The 23,354-nt window shown below is 45.7% G+C and overlaps 1 protein-coding gene across 1 annotated transcript in view; it reads left to right on the top strand.

The window, feature by feature from the left end:
- The window catches only part of GRM5 (glutamate metabotropic receptor 5), a 107,445-nt gene that overhangs the window by 68,282 nt on the left and 15,809 nt on the right, over positions 1 to 23,354 (top strand). Inside the window, exons 2-3 of the mRNA XM_088668420.1 lie at positions 11,893 to 12,038; positions 15,788 to 16,023. Of these exons, the coding sequence (XP_088524546.1) occupies positions 15,999 to 16,023 (25 nt within the window). The 5' untranslated portion in view covers positions 11,893 to 12,038; positions 15,788 to 15,998. The remainder of the gene's footprint in view (positions 1 to 11,892; positions 12,039 to 15,787; positions 16,024 to 23,354) is intronic.

The raw sequence follows: 23,354 nt of genomic DNA on the forward strand, positions 1-23,354 counted from the left end.
TTTCCCTTCAGCTCTTTGCCACAGCAACGCGATCCCTGCCTGGTTGTAGCTGGCCTCTTGCTCCTTGGACCCTTGCCTTGCCGACTCCTTGCTCCTTGGACCCTTGCCTTGCTGACGCCTTGGTCCTCGGACCCTCGCCTTGCCGACGCCTTGATCCTCGACCCTTGGACCTTTGCCTTGCTAATGCCTTGCTCCTTGACTCCCAGACCTTCGCCTCTGCCTTGCTCCTTGACCCTGCGACTGCCTGCTATTGGACCCTCAGCAGTTCCTGCTTCCTCACCACCATCTTGCCTCTGGTCCTGACGTCCTCAGCCAGGACTTCAACCGCCCGCCGACCGGGACCGGGACAGATAGATGGTCCTCAGGGCCCCTTCCAACTCTACAGTTCTATGATTTTATGCTGCCAAATTCTACCCCTGAAGATTTGGGGACCCTGTGGAATGGCGTGAGAAGTGATGTTGGGAAACAGGAGAAGAAAACAGTGGAGATCTGGGGGCCCAAAGATCCTCTGGATCCAAGCTACAAGCTTCCAAGAAGCTCTCGTGCACCCTGCACCATAAATCAAAATCCACTGCATTGCATCACACCAGCACTCCAGTCTGTTACCTCACGACCTTAATGCCGAGCCACTTATCCTGTCAAGAAAGGAAGCTAAATGGTTTAGGCAAGGTTTTCTCTTAACAAATCCATGTTGGCAATCCATTTTTTTCCCCTGTAGGTGCTTACAAAATTGAATTTTAACAGTCCTGTTGTCTGACTAAATTTGATTCAAATGCACAGTGCTGCACTCCTAGAGAGTGTTTTGAATGTATGATGTTTGCTTATGTGCTCACGCAAGGGGGACTTGCAGCTAGGGATCGAAGGGGACGTCAGTTTTGCTTCTTCCTGTTTCTCATTCTTCCAGTCTTACATCCAGTTCTCCACATTTTGCAGCAAATGGCAAAACTTAAAAAGAAAAGGAACTCATGAAAATTCACCAATATTTTAGGGCACATTCTCCTGGTAATCACACTTTTGAATGCATTTTTGTGTATTATTTTCACCAATATATTCATTTTTAGGCACAGCACAATTTCCCCTAATATATGCATTTTTGATAGATTCAGCCCTCAGTGAGATCAGAATTGATTTTCTATCTCATCCCTATCTACAAAAAACGTTGGAATGTATTCTCACTTCCTAACAGGAATATTTCTGTTCAGAATTCCAGCCAGCCAACCATGTTGTCACTAAGATGAAGAGAATGCATTGAAAAGTTTGGAAAGAATGAATGACTAATGGGAAGACTTGTAAGCACTTGAATGCTCATTGTTGTATAACCACCCCACAAAGAAATCAGAGTGAATGCTCAATAAATATCAGGTATAGTCTGACCACTGACACTCCTCTTCCTGCCCAGATGGCAGCAGGCAGTGGCCGTCTTCTCAATGGCAGGGGGCTCGTGAGGCACTGGATCCAGGCCCAGGCCACTGGAGGGTAGGAGAGGAGGGAGGGTGCCCATTGGGAGAGAGGGAGGAGGTGGGTGAGCAATTGGACACCTTACCTGCACTCTTAGGCAGTGGAGAAGAAGACTGGGGTGGCTCAATTTGGAGAGGGGAAAAGATTTGGGGGTGGGGTTGAAGGGTCGTGCCTGTGTCATTTTCTTTATGCAAGCAAATCAGGATCAGTGTTGAATAAATGAATCATAGAATCATAGAGTTGGAAGAGACCACAAGGGCCATCCAGTCCAACCCCCTGCCAAGCAGGAAACACCATCAAAGCATTCTTGACATATGCCTGCCAAGCCTCTGCTTAAAGACCTCCAAAGAAGGAGACTCCACCACACTCCTTGGTAGCAAATTCCACTGCCAAACAGCACTTACTGTCAGGAAGTTCTTCCTAATGTTTAGGTGGAATCTTCTTTCTTGAAGTTTGAATCCATTGCTCCGTGTCTACTTCTCTGGAGCAGCAGAAAACAACCTTTCTCCCTCCTCCATATGACATCCTTTCATATATTTGAACATGGCTATCATATCACCCCTTAACCTTCTATTCTCCAGGCTAAACATACCCAGATTCCTAAGCCGTTCCTCATAAGGCATTGTTTCCAGGCCTTTGACCATTTTGGTTGCCCTCCTCTGGACACGATCCAGCTTGTCAGTATCCTTCTTGAACTGTGGTGCCCAGAACTGGACACAGTACTCCAGGTGAGGTCTGACCAGAGCAGAATACAGTGGTACTATTACTTCCCTTGATCTAGATGCTATACTCCTATTGATGCAGCCCAGAATTGCATTGGCTTTTTTAGCTGCTGCATCACACTGCTGACTCATGTCAAGTTTGTGGTCTACCAAGACTCCTAGATCCTTTTCACATGTACTGCTCTCAAGCCAAATGATTTGTCTCGAAGAGCCTTCTATATTTTGTGGTGGGGGGGGGTAGGTTTGGATCTTTTGGTTCTATGATTCTGTAACAGTAAAGCTGAACATTGAAAGCTGCACATAGAGTGGTCCCTCACTCCTTTTGACAATAGGAGCCAAACCAGATGCACTAAGAAGCAAGAATGTAGATCAGCTCTCTCCACTGACATGTGTTAATATCTGGTGAAACCATTCCTGGAATTGTGGGTGGTGGAGATGGTTCTTTTTTTTACACACTCCAAAGTTTTGCGCACTCCAGAACATTCAGAACAGATTGCGGGACTGCAGTGGAGATGACTGCTATTCATACCAATTTTCACACCACCTGCTATTTTGAATCCTTTGGAGTGAAAGTCTTTGTGCCACTGCAGCAGCCAACAAAACAAATCCACTGTTTTGGTTAAATGGCATTCTATTTCATGGTGCTCATCCTCCTCTAATTCAAGGCTGTCTCTGGTATCTCTTTATTATTGTAAATACACAGGAATGTATTGCCTAAAGTCACTGAGCTTATCTGTAAGAACTATGTTTGGCTATCTAATGGAAAATCATTCTGCAGATGGCAGCTGTTGTAAATCTTTGAGCCAACAGAAAACCAATTAAATGTTAGCTATCTTTTTTTTTCCTCCCCTCTCTCTCCTGGCGGACATAATGCAAAGAAACCATCTCATCAATCAAGCAGATGTAAAGTTAATCAGTGCTAGAAAAATAGCACCCAAAATATAGTTATGGACATGTCACAGGAAAATGGAACAAATTGTGTACTCTGGTGTGTGAATGAGCTACTGAATCTCTGCCTGGGAGCAATTTAAGCAAGGGACCATGCAATGCAGATATGTGCCAGGATCCAGTACTCTGATCCTCTGCTACCACCTGGGGGGGGGGAGACACCAGACAGAAACAACCTCTCAGATCACGAAGGCGAGCTGGCCCTTGAAATGGTTCTTAGCGTCCCTAGCTCTGCAGACACCCCATCACCACAAAGGTTCATGAGGCCAACCCTGTTTCAGTTTGAGAAGGGATCAGCACCTTCCCCCCTCTTCCAATGACTCCAGCCAGAGTTGCGAGATAAATTCAGTTCAGTTTGCATTTTACCTGAAAGAATGCGCAACTCAGGAAAGCAGCTACCTTTAGGGTTGCCAAAATGGCCTGAAGGAGTGTCTCCACCCCCATTGTTCAGCCCAGACACTGAGGTCCAGCTCCGAGGGCCTTCTGGCAGCTCCCTCCCTACGAGAAGAGAGGTTACAGGGAACCTGGCAGAAGGCCTTCTTGGTGGTGGCACCCGCCCTTCGGAACACCCTCCTGCCAGATGTCAAGGAAATAAACAAGTATCTGACTTTTAGAAGACATCTGAAGGCAGCCCTGCTTAGGGAAGTTTTAAATGTTTGATGTTTTATTGTGTTTTTAATATTATGTTGGGAGCTGCCCAAAGCGGCTGGGGAAACCCAGCCAGATGGGTGGGGTATAAATAATTTGTTGTTGTTGTTGTTGTTAATTATTATATGCCCAGGAAGTCCCAGACATGTCCTCTTTTGGGGGTCCTACATGCCCATCTGGGAGTAATTTTACATTTTAAAGCAAATGTCCTGGATTTTTGGGTGTTGCATTTTTATATTAAAAAAGTGCATGGGTGTCTCTGGTTCAGGTTCTGGTTTTGGTTCTGGCATAGGCAGTCCAAGCTCTGGTTCAGGCTCTGGTTCCGGCAACTCTGGCACATATGACCCCAGCTCTGGCCTACATGTGGGAGGCTCTGGCTCAACAGTAGCAGAGGGGCTATCAAGCGAATGCCCTAAAAAAATCTCAACAAGTTTTTGTATCTAGATTTTTACCTTTTGAAATGTGGCAACTCTAGCTACTTTTTCAAATTCACACTGCTCCAAATTTTGTGTGATACAGTTCCCTGACTGAAAAAATGTAAAGAAAGGAGTATGTTAGGAAAAGTAAAATACACGCCAGTAATGATAACATTACAGAAATGCATTTTGTTTCAGAGGGAATTGCTTGCAAAAAAAATATATATGTGCATGTTGTAATCATTTATTGTTTATTAAATTTATCACAGGGGGGTTTAGGGCATAAAAGCACACAAAAATATGCAACATCATAAAACCAAAACAGAAAACAAAAACAAAGCATGCCCATGCAAGGAGAAAACATATACTCCTGCCAACTGTGCTTGCTCATATATTTAATACAGTCTTACAGCAGTTTATATCCAAAGATTTCTACTTGGTTTTCAAATGTTCAAAACATACAAGTAAAAGAACAAGCATAAATCCAGCAAATTAAAACACGGTTAAAAGTGAGATTTTAACTATTTAAGGCATTTCAAACTTATTGATAGTCTTAGATATTTAAATGTCTTAAATATTAGGAGGAAATGTGCTGATGAATTTTAGTGGGGACTAAAACAATTTTGAACCAATGCAAAAATGTGGCAAACTCCATTTAAGATTGGGGGTGGAGGGAGGAGTGGAGAGAAGGAGAAATGGATAGGTTTGACCATCCTCAACTCTATGTCCGCAGCCGCCACCAAACTGCAGACACATCACCGTACCCAATGGCTCCTAAAGCAAGCAGCACCCCTTTGAAGGTCAATGCTGTGCTGTTGCATATCAGGGTTGCCTGTCTTTAAAACAGACTCCAGGTACACTCAAACAGAAACAGTTCAAAGTACATTACAGCAGACAAAGAGCCCTGCTTACTCTGAGCCCTCCAGGTCCACACAGGCTTCCACCTCCCACTTGTCTCTACAGGAAGTTTCCTCTTCAAGTACTTTGCCCTGATCCAGGAACCAACGTATATCGTTTGCTGTGAGGTCGGAGCTGATCATCTGAAGGAAGCCAAACCGCTGCTGAAGGTTCAGAGTCTGCTAGCTCAGCGTTTCTCAACCACTGTTCCGCGGCACACTAGTGTGCCGCGAGACGCTGGCTGGTGTGCCGCGACGTGCGGCGACGAGAAGGGCGATTTGCATTGTCACGTGCCTGGCGGCCGCCAATATACAACACTGACCCGCTGGAAAGCAATATTTCTCCTCCTCTTTCCCAAAGCTCAGTGCAAACGAGCCTGGCGGCCGCCAATACACAACACTGACCCGCCAGAAAGCAATATTTGGCAAGTGTTTCTTACAGTCATAATTATAATATAGGGCGACACAGAGTTAATTTTTTTAACTTTTTAAATGGTGGTGTGCCTCGTGATTTTTTTCACGGAACAAGTGTGCCGTGGCCCAAAAAAGGTTGAGAAACACTGTGCTAGCTGTTGGGCCAATATTTGAGATTAGTTGCTCCTGCTTCTAATGTGAGACCCATTCAGAGCTGTCCATGGTGCTGATCACATCCTTGCTCTGATAGTTATCTTTTGGGGAAGGTGAAACTAGAAAAGAGGTTCGGATGAAATGGCATTAACATTAGAGACAACCCATCGGCCAGTAAATTCCTGCTTTGGTGGTGTTGGAGAATATCTCAGGTGTTTATTATGTGCAGATGGGTACACCAGCAAAAACAAGAAGAAAATTGGTCCGTGCGTGGGTTCAAGCCCCGTGTTGGACAAACAATTCCTGCACTGCAAGGGGCTGCACTAAATGACCCTTGTGGTCCCTTCCAACTCTACAATTCTATGATTCCATGATTCTATGCTTTAGGGTGAGACCCTGCTAGGGTGGAAGGCGAGAATCAGGAAGGAGAGGGCTGTTCAGCATTCCAGGCTTGTAGGTTCCCTTCCCTCACCCACACTTCCAGGTTCTGGTTATTGTAAAGTGGATTTAATGAATATTGTTGTAGGTTTGCCCCGAGTCCCTTCTAATCCCTGGGGCCCTGCACCCAGGAAGGGTCAAAATCAGCTATGGGATTCTATCGCTGAACTAGGCAATTTAAGGCAAGTGTGCTTACCCCTTCATTGGGCAGGCGTTGTTGCAGACTGGCACTGTCCCCTCTTCACGATCCTGTGGCAGTACAGGGTGGAAGGCCTGGTTGGCATGTGTGGCCTGCAAACCTCTGGGTTGTAGCCTGCTTGCAAATTAGCCAATCTCAGGCAGGCTACTGTGCAGGACCTCCCCAGGGGTGGGGTCAACTGAGCCAGCAGGCATCACTTGGGTCTGTGCTCAGAGAATAAATATAGGGCCTGCCCAGGCCTCCTCACCCAGTTCACCATTGCCCACTTAAACATAACCAAAGAAGTTGCTCTGTGTCATAGGGCAAATATCTGGGCCTTTCCTCTTTCCACTGGCTGGGAAAGCAAGCAAGAGGAGTGAAATTGTGTACGAGCTGAGCAAAAGGCAGGCCTGCCAACTGAGACAAGCATGCTCTGTGTGGGGCTTTCAGCCTCCGCTAGAAATCTAATGGGGAAGCAGGATTAATTAGGGTGTTGAAGCTGTGAGCCCCTCCATCTTATGCTTGGCTTTCATGTGTATGTAAATAAAACCATCTATCCGAGGCTTCCTCAACCCCGGCCCTCCAGATGTTTTGAGACTACAATTCCCATCATCCTTGACCACTGGTCCTGCTAGCTAGGGATCATGGGAGTTGTAGGCCAAAATCATCTGGACGTTGAGGAAGCCTGGTCTATCCTAAGGACAATGCAGCCTCTGTTGACCTTCACTCCAAGGAAAACGAACACTGGGTGAGCCCTGGACCCCTGGAGTATCTCACCGCTCAGAGATTGGCTTGGAGTGTATCAGTGTGTTGCCTGGTGGCTGGTAGGCAGCAACAGGAGAGATTGTCTGCCCCGGGGTAGGAGCCTTTAGCTAGACCTGTCTCCCCACCCGACCACTTGAGCAATGGGAGGGGAGTGCATACACCCTTGGCGAGGGGTGCCTTACTGGATTCCTTTTCTGCTTATTTGCTGCGGGGCTAACTAGTGTTCCTAACACATATCTAGTGTGATGTGTGGGCATTTTATGATTATGATTATTATTTGCTTTTTTGATGGATTGCTTGCATTTGTTGCATCTTCCTTTTCTATTAATATGCCGCTCACCGCCTTTGGGCCAAAAGAAGAAGAAGAAGTGTTATATAAATAAAGCATAACATAACATAACACAATGCCTAGCACGACACAGTATCTGCTAAAGCACTATCTGTCAGAGATCTGGCAGCTGCTGTGGCAGGAGAGGCAGCTTCTGTCATAATGATGTGGGCTGCAAACAGCTTTAGGTAAAGTGAACGAGACTGGACTGCCAGCTAATGAATGAACTCATTAACCTCTGTGACATCAGCGATAGATTGGCGTGTGAAATGGAATGGGGAGGGCCCGGGGAGCGGAATAACTGGAATTGGAGAACTTGCCACTTCCCTGGGCAAGTGGTAATTGCTGGGCTTTCTGGAATCGAATTGAAGCCTTTTAGAAAGTGACATTTGTTGCACAACACTTCCACGACCCTCCATGTTTGTCTGCCCATCGCCATGGCTTGAGGCAAAGAAGAAAACTGTTCTTAGGGAAGGTTGTACAAGCTGATAGGCGCAGCTGGTTTATCATTTTAAGGACAGAGCTAAAGTAGCTTCCATGAGCAGCTCCTCGGGCCCTGAAAGGGAATATGCCCAGTGCTCTTAGCAGTGCCAATTGCCTAGCTGACATTTTAATTTCAAAAAAAACCTCAGTTTTGTTCATTTATTTGGGCAGTTCCTATACAGTGGACCCTTGGGTAACGTAACTTTCAGGTTGCGAACGCAGCAAACCCGGAAGTGTATACTTTCGGGTTTCACCGCACGCACTCCGCGCATCCGCAGAAGCGCTCTGTCACTCCCCGTGAGTGCGCAGAAGTGGTGCCTAATGTTGCAGACTTTTGGGGGTACATAAGGACCAGGCCCGGCTCTAGGTAGACCCCCGGTGGCGCAGGGCACCATGGCGCCGGCCCGCCAGAAAGGCGCCGCGAGCTGCGCCCGCCCGCTGGCCGGCCGGTCCGCCGGTCCACCACGCAGCTGCGCCTGTGGGAGCCACGCTGCGCGCTGTGCCCACCTGCCCACCGCGCTGGGAAATGGGGCGGGAGGACGCCAGAGAGATCGCGCTGTGCCTGCCCGCCCGCCCGCCACTGCGCCCACCCGCCCACCGCGCTGGGAAATGGGGCGGGAGGGCGCCGGAGAGATCCGGCGCACCACAGTGGCAGGGGTGTTTAAGACGGCCCTGGTAAGGACCCCCAGAACGAATTAAGTTCATATCCAGATGGTCCACTATACTGCCCTTTGCACAAGCCATAGGGCAGTTTGCAACAAAGCCAAAGGAAATAAACAGAAAGCATAAAACCCATAAGCAGGGTGGGGACGAAAGGGAAGAGTGAAACAGAGTGGCTGGAAGCCTGAACAGCAGAACTTCATACTGCAACATTTTGTTGTAGGTGCAGTGTATATCCTACATAACTCTCATTTTCAGTCCTCAGTTCCTCCTGGGTTAGGGTCACAAGCATTGCCAACATGGCACTAATGGGTGCCAGTGTGCCTTCCATTGCCTCCTATGGTGCCTATGAAAGGTATCAGTAAATATCTCCTCAAAAATCCAGAGTGCCCAAGTGGCTTTTTTGCTCTTTCTTCCTGCCCAGTTATGTATTGCACTTTTTCGGCTGCTTCTATACGGGACAAGCCCCCTTAAACATGTTCCAATTTCTTCAGATGCCAGGATTAGACACCTACCCACCCTTCCATTCTGAGGAGAGGGGAGGTGTGAAGAACATCCCTCTCTAAGTGAACATGGCTGTGGCAAGAGAAGTGGCATTTTTTCCATTGACAGGTATGAGGCATGCCCACATCATTTTGTAGACTCATGGCTTTTCCCGCTCATTTAGGTATGGCAGCCACACCTCCACAGCAGCCATTTTGGGTTGGGCCACACACCCTGTGGCAGCCATTTTGGGTAAGCCTCGTCCTCTCAGCACCAAGTTTATGTCTTTTGCATATGAATTTTTTTCAAAATTCCAACTGTGTCCACTAGTCCAAAAAGGTTAGTTTAAATAACATAAATAATAAAATTTTATTAAAGCTTTTTTTCATAATACAATCAGATAAAAGAAAGTTATCTAGATAAAAACAAAAACAGAGAAAGGATGAAAAAAGAAAAGGAGTTTGTTTAGAGCAGATTAAGGAACTAAGTAGATGGGATTCTTTCATCTTTTCCTGCCAGCTCTTTCTCCACTCCGAACCAACCAACCAACCACAACACACATCTTTTTTCAGATTTAAGGTTCCTAGACCTGTGTTTCTTCCCTCACAAATAGGTGCTTAGAACAGTGCAGGAAAAGAGGAGACTGAGAGGAGATATGATAGCCATCTTCAAATCTCTAAAGAGCTGTCACATGGAAGAGGGAACAAGCTTGTTTTCTCCTGCTCAGGAGGGTAGGACTCGAACCAGTGGCTTCAAATTAGCAGAAAGAAGATTCCAATTAAACATTGGGGGGGGGGGACTTTCTGAAGTAAGAGCTGTTCAACAGTAGAACAGACTCCCACAAGAAGGTGGTGGACTCTCCTTCCTTGGAGGTTTTTAAACAGAGGTTGGATGGCCATCTGTCATGGATGCTTTCGCTGAGATTCATAGCTGCCAAGCTCTCCCTTTTTTTTAAGGGAAATTACCTTATGCTGAATAGGCTTCCTCACGAGAAAAGGGAAAACTTGGCAGCTATGCTGAGATTCCTGCATTGCGGGGGGTTGGACTAGATGACCCTTGGGTCCCTTCCAGCTCTAAGATTCTATGATTCTAGGAATAGGTGAAGCTGGTTGGCAAGTGAAATGTGAACAGTGACAAGTAGGGAAAGCACACACCCTTCCCTCCTTCTGCTGCTTCTCCATTCCAAATCACAAAGTGCCCCTTCTTGAAACAAAATGGCCGCCTGCACTAGTTTATACTCATTTTTATGTAACGGGCACTTAGGCCCTCCATCTAACCTATATGGATGTAGGACCAAGTATAGCTGCAATTAAATGCACTTCAGTGAATGGCACCATTCCCAATTTAAAACCGTTGTGTAATGCTAATTGCCGTGTTCTTTCCGAGTGGGTGGCAAAATGGAAGATAACATAAAGAATACAAAGTGGGGTTTTTTTCTTCCATAATAATAATAATAAAAATAAAAACCATAGCACTAAAGCGTTCAGACTTGCCCCCTTTTCTTACAGCAACAATAAAGAAGCCTTGTAATTCATATTTTGTTAGAAAATGGCCTATACACTTAGTTGCCATGGTTACTTGATACAGCTCTGTAGATGCTGTTGTATACCGGCAATCAAGCTTCGGGTACAAGTGTTAGAATTTCTAGGGCAGCGATTGGGAGACAAAGGGGACCTACGAATTTGTTTCCTGTGAGCCACAAACCTTATTGTCAAAACAGCCACAGGCCAATGCGGTAGGGTGACTATAATGCTCTCTTTGAACTAGAGGGATCTTGAATTTACGAATCTGCATTTAATCATAGAACTGACAGGCTGATTTGGAGAAAGGCAAGAGAGTCTCTGGGCACACATAGAGTGCTTTCCTCCCGAGAGCAGTAATGCTGGTTTTCCAGAGCAACTTTGAACTTGCAAAATTTCCAGACATTTCTCTGCTACTTTACATTGCCTGGCTGGCGCCCTGTATCTTTCATGCTTCTTGTTTGCCTGGATTGAGGATACAGAGGAGTTCATGTGTAGAAACTAGTCTACTGTACGGATGTAATATTTATATGCATTGCTCCACCCACTTTTGCCCCTGACCCCACCCACCACTGGCATGTTGTTCCTGGAAACTTGCCTAGAAAGGAATGCAAGACTCTGACTGGACAAGTTTCTCCAACCACACACCAATCGTGGGCAGGGCCAGAGTCAAAAGTAGGTGGAGCTATAAAAGAGTCTCCCCTCCTTTTAGTATCCAGTCTATTTCTCCATCGAGCCCAGAATACCCTCCTTCTCGAACAGACAGCAACTCTCCAGGTCTGTCTAGATCTAGGTTGTCCACCTCTGCCCTATCACGAAATCCAAACCCATTGTCCGCAGACTGTGTAGTCTGATGAAACTTTGGAACTCCCTGCATATTGGCATCAGTCAGACTTTTGTATGTTGGCACCCATCAGTCTCAAGAGTCAAACTGCTGCAGAACCACTGTGACTGCAGAGACCAGTAACGCATAACTGCATTAACAGCAATGATGTTCTGGGGTGCAAGCCTGGGCAGCGTGTCTGGAGGTCCTGGGCTGCCCAGATGACAAGACTTCACTGTATTCTTTTCAGCATCTGCTTAGAACATGTTTGTTTAGGCAAGCCTAACATGTATGAGTTACATGGGTTTTGCCTCTTTCCCATCGCCTATCTAGTTCGATAATGTTTTGAATGTTTTTTAAAACACCTGTTCTTTATGGAGCCTTTTAATGTTTTATTTCGTATTTATGTCAACCATTTAGAGGTTTCTTTACAATAAAGTGGGATATCAATGTTTGTTAAATGGATACAACAAATGGTTTGAATCCAAATGTAACGAGCCTCGAAGCGATGTGGTTCCAGATTGTCAGTTGTGTTGAAATACTATCTTTTGTACTGCAGCGGTGACCAGAGGGACCAAACAACACAACAGGAGCAAGGCTATAATCACCACCCTCATCATCATGGTCGTCACTCACCAAATCCATCATCACCTTCAATCTCATTGTCATCCTCATCACCAGTTTCTCACATGCATACTGTATAAGGTAGTCCTACCTTGATCCTTTATACATCCAGAGAGAGAGGTTGGGTTGGGTTGGGTTGGGTTGGGTTGGGTTGTAAGAATAACAATACCACATTTTTCACAAGCCTAGGACATCATCACCATGTTCTGTGGCCAATATTTTTGTAACTCCCTTTGCATAGGGACCAGGGAATAGGTGCAGTGGTACCTCTACTTACGAATTTAATGTGTTCCGAACGCACATTTGTAAGTCGAAAAAAAATTGTAAGTCAAATCCCATAGGGATGCATTGGGATAAAAAATTCGTAAGTCGAAGCAACCCTATCTAAAAATTCGTAAGTAGAAAAAATCCTTATCTAAACTGCATCCAAGATGGCGGACGGAGCTCCGTTCGTAAGTAGAAGCATTCGTAAGTAGAGTTATTCGTAAGTAGAGGTACCACTGTATTTTAAAACAGAAGAAGATGGGGATGATCCTAAAGAAGCATTGAGGTTCCTCTGGCCCAGAGTCTGAATGTGGCCCTCAAGATTCTCTCCAGGCCATACTCCTGGAAAGTCTTCTCTCCTCCCTGCCCTGCCTCACATACCCCTTGAGTGCTTTTGCCTGGCTGCAGTGCATCCTTGAACCCTGAAAATACCTTTGGCTTGCCTGGAATGAGAATAGAAAGGGGTTTGTGAGTGTTCCCACTGTTCACAGGTAACGTTTACATTAATTGCTCCTCCCACTTTTTCCTCCGGCCCTGCCCACCACTGCCATATGACCCCCAGAAAGTTTTACAAAAGGGAATGTGGCCCTCAGGTTGGAAAAAAAGGTTCCCCATCCCTATGCTGAAACATTACAGCATCTCATTATTCTCCCCACCCCATTTTTTTTGAACCTCTATTTTTTTAGAAAGTCAAATTCCTGTAGACTTTGCAGAGAGACACAGAGACCCTATGAATCTTCAGCTAAGTCAGTATGTGTTCATATTACTGCATCAGGCTCTGTCGTCTTCTGCTATTTGTTTTTCAGCGGCCGATGAAGTCATTCCTCTTACTTCATTCGCCATCACTTGCGCTCACTGCCTGGTGGTCAGAAAAAAGGTTGCAGCAGCTTTGTGCGCAACTCACCCCAATTCAACCTCAGTGTGTTTGTGAAAAGAGCTGTGTGCATAAATGAGGACCTTAGGGACCAGGCTTTGAATCAATAGGATGAGGAACAGTGGAGCTCCTACAAGGGTTAAATGTTTAGGTCACCACTGCTTGCTTCTTTATGGCATTTGCCACCCTCTGTATCATTTATCCAAGTTTACACTGCATATAGAATACTAGCAAGATATACAATAAAATAATACGCAGGGTGGCTACATTCTTCCTCCTCTTTCGGAGGCAACATGCCTTTGAATGCCAGTGACTGGGGTCCATGAGTCCTGTTTTCAGACTTTCCAGGGGTGACCTGTGGTGAGAACAGGATTCTGAACCAGATGGTCCTTTGGTCTGATCCAGAAGGGCATTTCTCATGTCCTAAGTAGCAGAGCCACAAGGGAGAGCAAAGTGATCAAGGAGATAGAGCAACTCCCATGAGAAAAAGTTGCAACATTTATTATTATTATTATTATTATTATTATTATTATTATTATTATTATTATTATTATTTATACCCCGCCCTTCCCAGTCAAGACCGGGCTCAGGGCGGCTAACAACAAGAATATCAAAGCAAGCATAAAATAAACAATTAAATTAAAATGCAGATTAAATACAATGTTAAAATTCAATTTTAAAATTAGGAATCTACAAGTGCAACCTCATTTAAATATCTGTAGGATAAAGCCTTAGGGGAGGGTAACAGTCAGTCCAAAGGCTAAGCGGAACAGCTTCGTCTTGCAGGCCCTACAAAAAGATGACAACTCCCGCTGGGCCCTAGTCTACTGAGAGAGAGCGTTCCACCAGGTCGGGGCTAATACTGAGAAGGCCCTGGTCCTGGTCGAGGCCAGTCTAACCACCTTGTGACTCGGGATCTCCAGTATGTTATTACTTGTGGACCTTAATGTCCTCTGCAGGGCATACTGGGAGAGGCGGTCCCGTAGGTACGAGGGTCCTAAGCCGCATAAGGCTTTAAAGGTCAAAACCAGCACCTTAAACCTGACCCTGTACTCCACCGGGAGCCAGTGCAGCTGGTAAAGCACTGGATGAATGTGATCTCGCGGCGAGGACCCCGTAAGGAGTCTCACTGCGCATTCTGCACCTGCTGGAGTTTCTGGGTCAGTTTCAAGGGCAGCCCCGCATAGAGTGAGTTACAATAATCAAGCCTAGAGGTGACCATCACATGGATCACTGTGGCCAGGTCAGGCTAAGAAAGGTAGGGGACCAACTGCTTAATGCAGGGGGTGGGTTGTTGTTTTTTTTAGTAAGAAGTGACGTGATAGATGTGTGCAATATTATGCAATGTGGATAAGGAGAAACCTCTCTCATTCTAGAACTTATGGGTGTCCAATGGACAGATTAAAGACACCATACATAGTTGAACTATGGAATTCACTCTTCCACAGGAGATCATGATGGTCACCAACTTGAATGGTTTAAATAGAGGAGTAGGAGGATAAGACTAAAAATGGCTACTATTCCTGTTGGCTATGTTTACACTGCTGTTTCAACTGATATTTAACTGTGTTATTTATTGCTGGATCCAACCAATGACCCATTTAGTTCAGCAATGGTCAACCAAATGCCTACGGGAAGCTCACAAACAAGGCATGACTCTTGCCACTTGTGATTCCCAGCAACTGGCATTCAGAGGCATCAAGGGTCTTCTGGTCCAGAGCCAAGCGCACCATTTCCTTTCTGTCCATTCCCCTTGGGTGTACTGACTGCCCTGGGAAGTAGGTACTGGGAAGGATGAAGTCTCTAGTGTAGAGGCAGCTTGACCCTTAAAGGAATTTGTTCGTGGGTTGCTATGCTTGGGGGGTCCCAGTTTTGGGGTATCTGACTCAAGATTTCTTCTTCCTCTTCCTCTTCTTCTTCTTCTTCTTCTTCTTCTTCTTCTTCTTCTTCTTCTTCTTCTTCTTCTTCGTCACTTTACTCACAAAAGTGATTCAAAGAGCCTTGCAACGCAATACTGTGCATCCCAGCGGTTGGGACTCTGGCTTGGTGTCAAGAACCTTGGTCTGAGTTATGGAATCTGCTACCACAATTCTGAGCCGCAATGTGTAGTGGAGGAAACCAACTTGGATGCCTTTAAAAGGGGGTCAGAACATTTCATGGAGGTTAAGGCTATCAATGGCTACTAAACCTGATGGCTGTGCTCTGAATGAAAGTCACTGTGGGTGATGATTGGAAGAGTCATCATCCTGCTCGTGGGATTCCCATAGTTATCTACTTGGCCCCTGTGAGAACAGAACGCTGGATCAAATGGGCCTCTGATTTGATCCAGCAGGACTCCTCTTTTATTTTTTATACACATTCTTATGGGTTCGTCATTTCTGGGGCTTGTGCCACTGGTCCTTCTGGTTTATCTGGCCACTTGTCCTCTGGGTCTGATTGCAGGGCTGCTTGCCCAGGATTAGGTCCATGATATGGTACTCTCAGCCAAACGTGTGAGCTGGTTAAATAAAGGAAACCCAAGATCTTACTGTATCTGTGCGACAAGAATGAAGCACCTTCCTTGTCCAGCCACAGCTCTCGTTTGGCCAGGGTCCCCTTGCTATTCCCAAGGACGCATGCCAATAATTCTCTTCAATGATTCACAGCAGCCCCGTCCTCACAGAGAGTCTGCTCCTTTTATTTATCTTTGCAGCGATGGCTGGGCAGACAGATACGATGTGACAGAAGGATACCAGCGCGAGGCTGTTGGCGGAATAACAATCAAGCTTCAGTCTCCGGATGTGAAATGGTTCGATGACTATTACCTGCAGCTTCACCCAGAAACCAACCACCGAAACCCGTGGTTTCAGGAATTTTGGCAACACCGTTTCCAGTGCCGGCTGAAGGGATCCCCTCAGGAGAATATGAAATTCAATAAGACCTGCAGCAGTAAGCATCTTTATTCTTACATGTCTGTTTATTTGAAACCAATGAAGTCCAAGCTGTTCATTGCTTCTGGGATTATGGGAACGGGAGGAATCAGTGTCAGGATGAAGGTATGGTGCTGTTAAGAGTCTTTTGTGCCAATGAGTTGGGGGCAGACTCAAACAACAGTTTCATGTGGTAACAAAAAGGTTGAGCATAGCTTCTATTCTATTATATTTCTATATTCTGGAATTTGGTTTCGTTTTGCGGCAGTTGTTTTTTATTTTATTTTATCTTGTTACACACCACTTTGATGGCCTCAGGCTGCGCAGCATTTCACTAATTTGTAAAATAAACTTATAAATAAAAATAAAGAGTAGTATCAGTCAGATGTGTGGACCCAGGTGGCGCTGTGAGTTAAACCACAGAGTCTAGGCCTAGGGCTTGCTGATCAGAAGGTTGGCGGCTCGAATCCCTGCAACGGGGTGAGCTCCCGTTGCTCGGTCCCAGCTCCTGCCCACCTAGCAGTTCGAAAGCACGTCAAAGTGCAAGTAGATAAATAGGGACTGCTCCGGCGGGAAGGTAAACGGCGTTTCCGTATGCTGCTCTGATTTGCCAGAAGCAGCTTTGTCATGCTGGCCACATGACCCGGAAGCTGTCTGCGGACAAATGCTGGTTCCCTCAGCCTATAGAGCGAGATGAGCACCACAACCCCAGAGTCGGACACGACTGGACCTGATGGTCAGGGGCCCCTTTACCTTTACCTTTTTAGTATCAGTCAGATACTTTTCTGCTCTTCCAGCAGCAGAGATTATTTCATTTGTAACTTAAGGGTTAGCTCTGATACTGTCAAAAAGTCAGCTAGCCTAGAGGGGTGCGGGCGGCGGAAGGGTTGCTTAGCAACCAGAGTCACATGATGTTCACTGAGGTAGCACATGTTCTGATTGGCTATGTAGTTCAGAGGGGGTTTCCCTCTGTATATTTTAGCTGATTTTCCCCCCTCCTCCTATGTACAAGGACTGAACTAAGAAAGACAAAACCTCTCTTTTCCTTTCTCCTCAAATTGCGCACTGTTTTCAGTTTGCTCGGTAAAGGGTCAACGGGACTTTTCTCGGAGGACTTCATTTGCATTATTTAAGTGACTTTGCTGACGGTGATAAATATAACAGAGCAGCAAATGTCAAGCCCATATGAGCCAGGGTTATATTTAACAACTCACCTGCTAGCATTAGGTGACTAGGAATTCCATGCAGTTGAGTGAGTGGGGCAGTCGCAGAGGGACAGATTGCCCCATCTTCCTCTGCCAGCCTGCTTGGTTTCTATGGCATCTGCAGAAGACAATATTCTTGCATTCTTCTGTTAAAGAGTGAAGCTTACCTTCTAAATCCCGGACTGCAGAATCCGGGAGCGGCAGCCGTGTGACACCGGATGTTGCATCGGCGTAACTTCCGGTGCCGCTTTGCCCTTCTATGGGCACCAAAAATGGCTGCCGCCGGCTTCAAAAGTAGCTTCTACGCATGACCGGAAGTGCGTCAACGCAACTTCCGGTGTCGCCCCGCCCATCTATGGGCACCAAAAATGGTCGCCGCCGACACCGGAAGTCGCGTCTACGCACTTCTGGTCATGCGTAGATGCGACTTTTGAAGCTGGCGGCAGCCATTTTTGTGCCCATAGAAGGGCAAATCAGAAATAAAAAAAATGGCCGCCGGCAGGAGAAAATAACGGAGAAAAACGGGAGACGAAGTGATACAGGGGGCCACTGGGAAAAGGTAAGTAAAAACGGGGGTTTCCCGGGGAAACCGGGGTACTTGGCAGCTATGGAGTGAAGACAATCAAAGCTAGAGCACAAACACACTCCACAAAACACCCTCACTTGCAATGGAATATTTATTCTTATGATAATAGAATGCAGGAAACTGCCCTATCCTGAGTCAAACCATTGGCCCATCTAACCTGGGGTTGTATATATTGACATTGGGTCTCCAAGGGTTGAGACAAGGGGCATTCCTGGCCCTGCCTGGAGATGCTGGGGGTGGAACCTAGGACAGGCAAAACACGTGCTCTATCACTGAATTATGGCCCTTCCCCATTTGTATACAGCCTGAGACCCACTCAGTCAAATCCAGTCCATTCGTTATGCCTGCTAGTCTACTTGCATGCTGGGTAGATCTCCTGGTGTCATTGCAGGCTTGCGAGCTCAGCAACAGGGAGCTTCTTGAGCAGCAGCAGCAGCACATGTTCCCTTGCCCTTCATCCAGGGGCCAAGCTAACATGGAAAATACAGCCTCTTTTTTGTTGGAAGTTTTAGCCGTCCTTAATTCAAACACTTGCTGCTGCCTCTGCTAAGTGCATTGATTTTCTGCCCAGCCGAAGCGTTACAGAGAAGGAGAAGTGTTCAGAGTTATCCACCTTGATTCTCAATGCTTTCAGCTCCGTGTCAGAGAAGTCGGGCGAGACATATGGAGTCCCAAAGAAACAGATAAAAACAGCAAGTAAAGGAAGTAAAGGAAGGGACTCTGCGCCATCATTAGGATGGGAGAAATGAACATGGGTGCATTTAATGGGGTGTGCTAGTTTTAAAGGATCAAACTGTGCTTTGGAGAAGTTTGCCCTGTGTCCAGGACTGATGCAGTTAATCGATACAGCTTGATGTCTGTTACAGCAACTCAAAAAAAGACATATTAAAGGTCTTTCTTGTGTGCTTCCCACAGACATCTTTTTATATATATAATCTTTTTTATTCAGTTTTACACTACACATTTAAATTCAAACATTAGACATGATCATCAACATTTAGGATTCCTTGAATCCTTAGACTTCCTTCCACCCTTCTGTGGTTTCCATTTTCAATCTTTTTCAACTGCATCATATATTTTCTCTATTTTTCTTAAAATAATCAATTTTTACCTTAGTTTTAGTACATTACAAGCATTACTCAAATCCTGCCAAAGTTTTGAGTTGTTAAAGTGTTCTGGTTGGGACTTTATCTTCTTTCCATCTCTGGGTCAATAGTATTTGCACTGCTGTCGTCACATACATAAATAATTGTTTCTGCACCTTTGGTATTTCTGCACCTAAAATTCTTAGTAAGAAAGCTTCTGTCTTTTTCACAAACATTATTTTAAACATTTTTTCCCCAACCCATTATATATCATTTCCCAGAATGCTTTTGTTATCTTGCACATCCACCCACAGGCATCTTATTGACTGCTGTGAGAACACGATGCTGGACTAGATTGGCCTTTGGTCTTATCTTGCAAGCCACTTGCTCTTCCATTTCTAACTTTGCTAGGACTGCTGAAACAGTGGCCAGCAGTGTGTCTAACCCCATGAATCTTCTCCTGTACAGATTTCCAACCTTACAACTGTTAATAATAATAATAATAATAATAATAATAATAATAATAATAAATTTTTATTTATACCCTGCCCTCCCCAGTCAAAAAACGGGCTCAGGGCGGCTCACACCAACAAAACCACAATAAAACATAAAAACTAATTAAAATACAGATTAAAATACAGTATTAAAATTTAAAATGCAGCCTCATTTCAAGTAGTCCATAAATCCAGGCCATGAGGGAGGAAAACACAGGGGTCAGGCTAAGTCCAACTCAAAGTCCAGGCAGAACAGCTCTGTCTTGCAGGCCCTGCGGAAAGATGACAAATCCCGCGGGGCCCTGGTCTCCTCGGAAAGAGCGTTCCACAAAGTTGGGGCCAATACTGAAAAGGCCCTGGCTCTAGTAGAGGCCAATCTAGCCACCTTATGGCTCGGGATCTCCAGAGTATTGTTGTTTGTGGACCTTAAGGTCCTCCGCGGGGCATACCAGGAGAGGCGTTCCCGTAGGTACGAGGGTCCCAAGCTGCATAGGGCTTTAAAGGTCAAAACCAGCACCTTAAACCTGATCCGGGACCCCGTAAGGAACACTATTCCTAGCAGGGATTGTGCTGGCAAAACAGGAGCCAGCAGAATTAAAATCTCCACTCACAGAGAGTAGAAGGTTCAGTCCTGCTCTCTGCAGTGTGTTTGGGAGAAGTGGAAAGGAGATGCAGTGCCTCATTGTTTTCCCTTTCCACCTGTGTTTTTAATTAACCTTTTAAAACCTTGATTGAACATGTGGGCTGGCCCTTGGATTGCTTCGGGAGGCGGAGGTTGGCCCAGGTCAAATTGGACCCAATATGAAGTCCTGGATTTGGGTCCTGAATCCGATCCAGTGGGTGGGAGGAGCATACAGAGCCATTACAATTATTTAGGTTAAAAAAAAAACCCACCACTCGCAGGTGGTATCTGGTGTACCATTCAATACAGTATCACAATTTAAGCAGCACAATAGCTCTGCAAGAATGGCACAAGAGGCAGCTTCTCAAGGAGCTTGTAGACCTTCAGAAGAATCAAATTAAGAAGCAGAATCTACCTGTGGAGAAAAGGAAAACACTGAATACAGGTAGCTAAGGATACACCTGCTAGTATTAGGTGACTAGGAATTCCCTGCAAGTGAATGAGTGGGACAGTCAAGGAGGGACAGATTGCCACATCTTCCCAGGTGCACCAAGATCCTACGTACTTGTGGACTTTTTGTAGGCTTCTGATTGGCTACTGTGAGGTGATGGGCTAGATGGGCTTTTGACCTGCTTGAAGAAGCCTTCTGCTTTGCTCCCCTTTGGTCAAACCCACAATAATATTTAGCAAGGCGTGTTTGCCACCGCCACCGCCCCATCCTCTCCCCCCCCCCCCCCGTTCTCCACATTCTGTGGGCTGAGAAATCAACCTAGTTTTGAAAAGCACAGGTTTGTAGCTCAGCTTAATCCCTGGTAGCGGTTGACTTCCGTGAAGTGTGAAACAGACCCATCTCAATTTAACTCTTATTCACTTGAGTTTGAATTGTCTGCCTGGAAAACCATCACTAGGCCATCTACAAAATTACACAGCACAAATCCCAGCACAGATCAAAATCATCCCGCTCTTAAAAGAAAATTGAAGAGAACTGTATGTAATAAAATAGATGTTTTCTGTGTGTTTTTTCTTAAAAAAAACAAAACAAAAAAACTACCAATGTTGTTTCTGGTTCAAGTTTGGTTTCTGTTAAACGACTAGTATAATTAATTACACAGTGCATGCACACTTAATTCTGAGGGTGAATACTTTGTTAAAAGTTTTGCATATTGCAACATAATTTACTGCTCAGCATTCCACTTAATTTCAATTAGAATGGATTTCCAGTGCAATCTATTCTCACAGCTATTATGCTGATTATTCTTAATTAGGAGGAGAAATTACCAGAACAAAAAGGTAATATGCCGTTTCCTTCCTCCCTCCCTCCCTCCCTGTAGGTTTCAAATTTTCCTTGGGTAACAAATGTCCCCTTCTATGGGGGGTCGGGACAGACAGCTTGAATTGCTTCCACATCAAGGGTTGCTCAGAGTACACCTGTTGAAATCAAGGGGCCTAAATTAGCCATGGCTATTGAATGGGTCTACTCTGAATAAAATCTAGTTGACTGCAGCAATTAGGAAAGATGTGTAAACACTTGTTTTGTGACATTTGTATTTATTGTTTTGTTGCATGTTTATCTTAACTTTCTCAAAGTAGCATGCCTACTCCTCCCCACATATTATCCTCACAACAACCCTGTGAGGTAGGCTAGGCTGATAAATGTTGACTAGTTCAAGGTTACCCAGTGGGAACTTTGAACTCTGGTCTCCCAAGTCATAGCCCAACATTCTTATCACTACAGCAGATTCCATGTACCTTCTCAATTTTTAATTTGCAACAACCCTGTGAGGATTATTATTATTATTATTATTATTATTATTATTAAACAAAAAGTCAGTAGGGAGCATTTGAGTCTGATGACTGTATTAGCTGTTTCAGTCCCTTGATTTGTAGGTGTCCCCTGTCCCTTTAAATAGCTATGTCAACAGAGGGATGTTTGAATCTCACAGCTTCCCCATCAAGTCTTAAAAAGTGCCACCTCCCTTCCTGGGCTTAGCTGACAAGTATCCTATTTTTCATGGGAAACCCCCGGATTTTAATCTGTTCCCTGCTGTTCTCCCGAATGGAGAAAAATCCTTCGAAATCCCCCGGATTTCCTATCTGCCAGGGAGCCTCCATTTTGGGTGCTGCTCTGCCCATGTGTGGGCACCGGAAATAGGGCAGAGCGGCACCGGAAGTCGCTTCTACGCATGCCCAGCGGCCATCTTGGTGGTGGCCTCATGGCGGCGGCCACCACCAAGATGACCGCCAGGCATGCGTAGAAGCGACTTCCGGTGCCGCTCTGCCCAATTTCCGGTGCCCAAACATGGTCAGAACAGCCCCGGAAGTTGCTTCTACGCAACGTCCAGTGCCGCGACGCTACTGATCCCACATTTTTCAGCGGGAGACTTGGCAGGTATGCTTCCTGGGCCATGACTCAGTGACAGAGCACATAATGGAACAAGATTGTTTTCTCCTGTTCTAGAGGGTAGGAATCGAACCAATGGCTTCAAGGTACAAGGAGATTCTGAGTAAACATCGGGAAGAGCTTTCTGACATTAAGAGCTGCTCAATAGTGGAACAAGCTTCCTTTGGAGGTGACGGACTCTCCTTGGACGGTGGATGGTCACCTGTCATGGATGCTTTAGCTAAGATTCCTGCATTGCAGTGGGTTGGATGAGATGACCTTCGAGGTCTCTTTGAACTCTACAACTTTATGATTCTATGCAGAAGGTGACAAGTTGAATCCCCAGCATCTTCACGCAGGGCTAGGAATGTCCCATGCCTGGAACCCTAGGATGGCCAGCCACTGCCGGGCAGTGTAGACAACCCTGAGTTTGCTGGACCAATGGCCTGACTCAGAGAACTCGCCTTCCTATGTCTCCCTACATATTGTGTAGAATATATGAAGTATTGCCTTACCGTAGCAGCAATTGGAAGGTGGCTGTGTGGAACCCTGCAGTATTCTTCATGGTTTATATATGAATGTCTTGATTAAAATTAACGTGCCTCCTACGTCTGTCTGCGCTAGCCAGCTTTCCATCGCAGAGCAACTGCAAAAGCATGTTTTGCCACTGACACCCCTGCTAGTTTGAAAAAGCACTGCAGCAAATGTACTTTTTGCAACCTTCCATAAAGCACATTAATGGCCTCTGTGTTTGTTGTTGTTGTTGTTGTGTGTCTGTTTTAATGCCTCTTGGAAGATCGAGATGGCCTTCGGCAAAACACAAGCTGTTTCTGCTGCAGAGATTTTGCATCTCCCCCAAACAAAAGAGTGGGCAAACAGCATGGGGAGATTTATATTACAGCACTGCAGCCTTTGCTCAGTAGGATGAAGGTCTCCCGCTCTTCAAAGTGCTTCCAAGAACACCTGCATGATGCCACC

The sequence above is a fragment of the Zootoca vivipara genome, chromosome 4 (assembly GCF_965207765.1).
Source record: "Zootoca vivipara chromosome 4, rZooViv2.hap1.1, whole genome shotgun sequence".
NCBI classification, from domain to species: Eukaryota; Metazoa; Chordata; class Lepidosauria; order Squamata; family Lacertidae; genus Zootoca; species Zootoca vivipara.